At 41.4% G+C, this 6,033-nt stretch overlaps 1 protein-coding gene across 1 annotated transcript; it reads left to right on the forward strand.

Moving 5' to 3' along the window:
- Positions 1–415: 415 nt before the first annotated feature.
- On the forward strand, positions 416–1,351 carry LOC306646140 (olfactory receptor 7G2-like; the record flags this gene model as incomplete). The annotated part of the gene is made up of 1 exon (XM_079114598.1): positions 416–1,351. One exon carries the CDS (start codon positions 416–418, stop codon positions 1,349–1,351), a length of 936 nt encoding a protein of 311 aa, XP_078970724.1.
- Between the last annotated feature and the right edge of the window lie 4,682 nt (positions 1,352–6,033).

The raw sequence follows: 6,033 nt of genomic DNA on the forward strand, positions 1-6,033 counted from the left end.
CTTTCACCTTCAGCATCCAGGTGAGATGCTGAGTGTTATTCAGCACCCACCACAATGTGGGTCAAAGTGTTGCTGTCTAATAAAAGGCTTGGAAGTTAGAGGAGGCAGGAGAGCAGAGGGAGGGGAGAAAGAGGAAGCAGAGAAGACCTGCATGTTGCCTTGGTTTTGGAGCATGCATGAAGGATATTGTTTAAAGTGCTGGATCTTCATGGTTAGAGATAGGAAATTGATCTGCGTTGTTTGTTCAGACAGGTCCTCTGGTCCAAAGCCTCAGACCTTATCATCAGGAAGGCCCTGGTGGTTCCAAGATTTTTCATTTCTATCAAGTCACCATTTGAGACTCTTTCTGGTTTTCCAGAAACCATTCATCTTATTTTATTTTTGGCCCTTCTCTTCCATAAGATTCACCAGCAAAATGGAACCCACGAACCAAACATCTGTTGCAGAATTCCTTCTCCTGGGACTGACAGAGGACCCAGCACTGCAGCCCCTTGTCTTCAGCATGTTCCTGTCCATGTACCTGGTCACCATCCTGGGAAACCTGCTCATCATCCTGGCTGTCAGCTCTGACCCCCACCTCCACAGCCCCATGTACTTCTTCCTCTCCAACCTGTCCTTCAATGACATCTGTATGGGTACAACCACCATCCCCAAGATGCTGGTGAGCATACAAACACAGGATCAGAGGATCACCTACACAGGCTGCCTCTCCCAGGCCTGCTTTGTCTTGATTTTTGGTGGTTTAGAAAATTTTCTCCTTGCAGTAATGGCCTATGACCGCTATGTGGCCATTTGTCACCCCCTGAGGTACACAGTCATCATGAACCCCTGTCTGTGTGTCCTGCTTCTTCTACTCTGCCTGCTCCTCAGCATTGTGCATGGCCTGCTCCACACTCTGATGCTGCTGCAGCTGTCCTTCTGCACAGACCTGGAGATCCCCCACTTCTTCTGTGAACTTTCTCAGGTCATCAAGCTGGCCTGTTCTGACACTTTCATCAATAACATCCTGGTGTATCTAGTGAGTATCATATTTTTTGGGGTTCCCCTCTCTGGGATTATTTTCTCTTATACCCAAATTGTCTCCTCTATTTTGAGGATCCCATCAGTGGGTGGAAGATATAAAGCCTTTTCCACCTGTGGGTCTCACCTCTCAGTGGTGTCCTTATTCTATGGGACAGGATTTGGAGTGTACATGAGTTCTGCAGTTACTGATTCCTCCATGAAGACTGCAGTGGCTTCGATGATGTACATTGTGGTACCTCAAATGCTGAACCCCTTCATCTACAGCTTGAGGAACAGGGAAATGAAGGGGGCCCTGAGACATCTCATCAGTGGGATGCTGCCTCTGTGATTGTGTCATGGGCTTTAAGTGGGTTTCTAGACTGCGCTAAAGTGAGGGAACACTGGTGAGTCAGAATCCCTCCCAAATGACAACATAATATGGTGTCTAAATACATAGCAACTTGGATTTCAACCCTGACATTGCTTTCTGTCCAGATCTGTGATATCTGGCAAATAATTTCTACCTCATCCCTAAACTGCATTTTGATGTTCTGACTCCACAAAAGGAGAGATGAAGTCAGGTGTTTGAATTTTAGCAATTATTGATATGTCAGTCTCAAAAGAAAGAACACTGGAGTAGGCGGATAGGGCAGGGAAAGATCCCAGGAAGGCTGTGTTAATATCATGAAGAACAACTTCTGCATGTTCCTATGGTTAGGGCCAGGTGGTTTGCTCTCCCCAGCCAGACCTAATGTGAAGCAAAAGTTCGAATTTCACAATCTACTAAGAGGTTACTGAGACTCATCTGTGGACAATGGTATCCTACGGAGGCAATGTCACCATTCACCCTATTCAGTTTCATTGTTTAAAATATCAACACATCTCAGCGGTTTGAGATGCTTTTGTGATATCTACAATTTTGGCTTCATTATGAAGGAAGATGTCTATTTCTCATGAAAAAAAGCCCTATGTTTAATATGCTCAAGCTGTAAGGAGGGTTATTGTTCACTACAAGGGCCCGAGGGGTTGGAAATGTGTATTTTGGGGCATTCAAGCTTCATTGAGTCCTACATGAGGTGACCTCTTCCTAGGACTTGTTCTTAGAGTCACCAGGTTTTTCTAGCAGATATAGGTGCCATCCTCAACACGATGCCAGAGACAGGAAACAGTGCCCTGTCGTTGGTCCTTTGATGATGGAGCTTTCCTTGGGGCCACCAAGAACACATCTCTGTCATGAGTGGAATGGTGGCCCTCAGAGCAACACTTCCACCTCTGAATCCCTTTCACTTGTGGGTGTGAGTCTGATAAGAAAATGAACAGACTTAGGTAAAACGGAGTCTTTGCAGAGAAGGTACGTGTCCCAGCTTCTCTGGGCATCCCCTAGATGTAATTTCCTAAATTATAAAACAGATGGAAGTAGAGAGAAATACTGGATTCGTGCACCCAGTTTTTGATTGCAAGTGTTGCCCGTGTTTGTCCCCAGAACGCTCATTTCCTTGGACTCTACTACCTTCTTCTCACTCTGTCTAGATGTCTGTGCACCTCGTCTGTTTGACTTTGATAAAATGTCAAAGGAATGAGGGATTTCCTTTATCAGCCGTTATTTTTATCTGTACTTCTGAGATCATGTCCTGTTTCTGGGTTTAGCAGCTGTGCATTTATTTACAGTGCTCTACATTTTAGCATGGTGTGTGGTGAAAAAATAAAATAGGTAGTCTTTCCCATATGGATGAAATTTGGGTGGCTGTTTTTCTGACATTGTGAATAAAGAGGATTGCTTGTTCTTTTTCCAGGTCTCCTGGGGAAGATGAAGAATAGTTTTACTCTTGAGGAGGAATTATTGACCTTAAGGGTTTCACTTTTCTCCTTTGTGCAGTTTCAACGAGTTTTCTTTTTTTGCTGTTATTAAACAAAGCCACTCTTACTCATGATATTATCTAAGGCTGCTTCCTCTGCAGGGAAGGTTGAACAGTTGCACGGGAGACTGTGATCCCTGACTGAAAACATTTGCTGTCTAGTTCTTTACGGGAGAAGTTTGCTGTCCTTGATGACCGCACAATGTGTCCTCTGCAGAGAGTTACCACTGTGACCATCTCCACGGGTGTGTGTTGACTTTTGATGGGATTGCATCCTGACGAGCTGCCATGATTGACAATATTTCATATCTGGGGACATTTCTTAAGTGGTTGAACTAATTTGCCTGCCCGTTTGGTGGTGCTGGAGTTCCACATCATCACAAAACCTGTTTGGTTGCTTTGACCATCGGTTTCTCTTACTATGTTGAGAATCTTTTCATACATTTGACATGTATATTTCCACTTCTGGGCAATAAACAAGTACCCTACTACTGAGATACAGCCTCAGACTTATTGATCTGGAAAAAATCCATATATAAATATTCTTTAATTGGAGTGTAATCCATTGCAAGTTATATGAACTGCTGATTTATTTAGATGTGTGGATCAATTTTAATCATCTACACAGTGTTTAGCGAATGCAAACAATGTCAGTTTCACTGTAGTTTGTCAATATTCCATCATGGCTAGTGCTTAATAATTCTAGAAAATTGTAGACCATGAAAGCTGATTTAAGGCATGCCTTTTGGTTTAGAGGCCTGATATCTTTTGGAATTTACTTTTGACTTTGAGGTGAGCTACAAGTCCAAGTTCAGTTTTACATAAGATTCACCAATAAACAAGTAGTTCATTTATGTGATGGTATTTTTCTGACCTGCCTTATCTATTCCTTCACTGATATCACCTCTTAATTACTGTAGCACCCCAGACCTAGGAAACTAAGTTTAATGTGATAACAATCTCTACCTATTTTATTACAACCATACTTCCATTTGTGTCGCTGGTTAAAAGCTTTCCTGATAATTTGAAATTTACTTCGAAAATATTGATAATCAATGCTAATAATATCCATCTATGTATTTTTTGTTTGTTCTTTTTAGTTCTACATGACACTAGAATCTGTTTTGATATATTTATACAAGCATAGAATATATCTTATTCTAGTTAAGATCCCAGTCCTGTGGACGTGCACTGTGGTGAGATTCATGTGGTGTGTTCATATATGTACATAGGAAAGGTAGGTCAGAATCATTCACTGTTCTATTCCTCTCCCCCTTCTTCCATTCATCCCCCTTTGTCGAATCCCCTGAACTTCTATTTCTTTAGCCTCCCTTTGTTGGGTTTAACAAATTATGTATTGAAACTAGTATTGTGAAATTGAGAAAACTTGGACATTTTTAAAAAGACAATGAATCTTTCAGTACATACATAGTCTGTACTCATTACAGATGCTGTTTTAGCAACATCTTAGTATAATATTAAAGGTGGATTTGCTCTCTCTGAGCTATACATAGAATTGGGACCTCAGTATCTATATTTTGGGGTACATTTTCTATATTCTCACTTGTATTTATGCAGGATATAGACAGATAGACATCTTTAGAACTAAGTTGTATTTTTGAGTGAAACATGGTGTTCTTCCCCATAATGTGTGTCAGGATAAAGGTACCTTTACAGGTACCTGGAGAAAGCAGAATCCATTAGGTAGGAGAGGATCTGGCATATGTGAGGAGCTCGTGAGAGAGACGTGAGCAGGAAGGGGAAGAGGACAGGTGTGCAATTCTGATATCTCAGGGAGAGGAGATCAGCCAGTACCTGGTGAAGGAAGTAGGGGACTTGTCCAGTTCAAGTTCTTTTCCTCAACTCTCTATCCTGATGTTCTTTCCTAATGAGGACATCACACTCACCCAGTGCAAGTTTCCTGCTAAGCTCTTTGTATTGATTTAATGCGTTAAGTCCCTGAGTCTCATGGGATTGACGTCTGCAGGTGGACTGTGCTCAACTCACCGTCTCTGTGGTCTTCTTCTCCCTTCTATGCAGCTGCTCCCGAGCACAGGTGTCAGGAGTTTGTGTCTTGCTCACTCTGATATCCGTCTTAGGGTGCACTAACAAATTGTCAGTTTTTTTCCTTTAATTTGTTTTTCAAATCCTGTATATTTTATGCTCTCATTTCTCTGTTTTGCAAACAATATGTGTAAAATGGGCCAAGGAACTGAACAGTAACTTTACAGAAGAAGACACACAGGCAATTAATAAATATTTGAAAAAGTGTTCAATATCTCTAGTAATTAGAGAAATGCAAATTAAAACAACTCTAAGATGTCATCTTACTCCAAATAGAATGGCAATTAATAAGAACACAAACAATAATAGATGTTGGTGTGGTTGTAGGCAAAAAGACACACTTGTACATTGCTGGTGGAGTTGCAAATTTGTGCAGGCACTCTGGAAAGCAGCATGGAGAATCCTCAGAAAACTTGAAATGGACCCACTCTTTGACCTAGTTTTCTCACTCCTCTCTTTATACCCAAAGGACCTAAAATTAGCAAACTACAGTAACACAGCCACATCAATGTTTATAGCAGTGCAATTCACAATAGCTAGATTGTGGAACCAACCTAGATGCCCTTTAACAGATGAATGGATGAAGAAACTCTGGTACATATACACAATGGACTACTATTCAGCCAAAAAGAAGAATAATGTTATGGCATTTGCAAATAAATGGATGGAATTGGAGAATATCATGCTAAGTGAAATAAGCCAAGCCCCCAAATACCAAAGGTCGAATGTTTTCCCTGATAAGTGGAGAATGATATATAATGGCAGTGGGGGAGTGGGGAATGAGAGAATAATGGGGGAACTTTAGAATATGTAGAAGGAAATGAGAGGGAGGGAGGTATGAAAAATGGTGGAATGAGACAGACATCATTACCCTCGGTACATGTATGATTACAGGAATGGTGTGAATCTACATTGTGCACAACCACAGAAATGAAAAGATGTACCCCATTTGTGTACAATGAATCAAAATGCAGTCTGCAAAAAATTAAAAGCTAAATAAAAAAAGATAATGGTTTGCAGAAACTAGAGAGGAAAGAAGAAAACAGAGGTGGTGGATCGTGGGGATCTCCTAGATGAGTAAAGGAACGGGAACCAGGAGTGGGAGGTGGGG

Source organism: Sciurus vulgaris, assembly GCF_902686455.1.
Source record: "Sciurus vulgaris genome assembly, chromosome: 16".
NCBI lineage: Eukaryota > Metazoa > Chordata > Mammalia > Rodentia > Sciuridae > Sciurus > Sciurus vulgaris.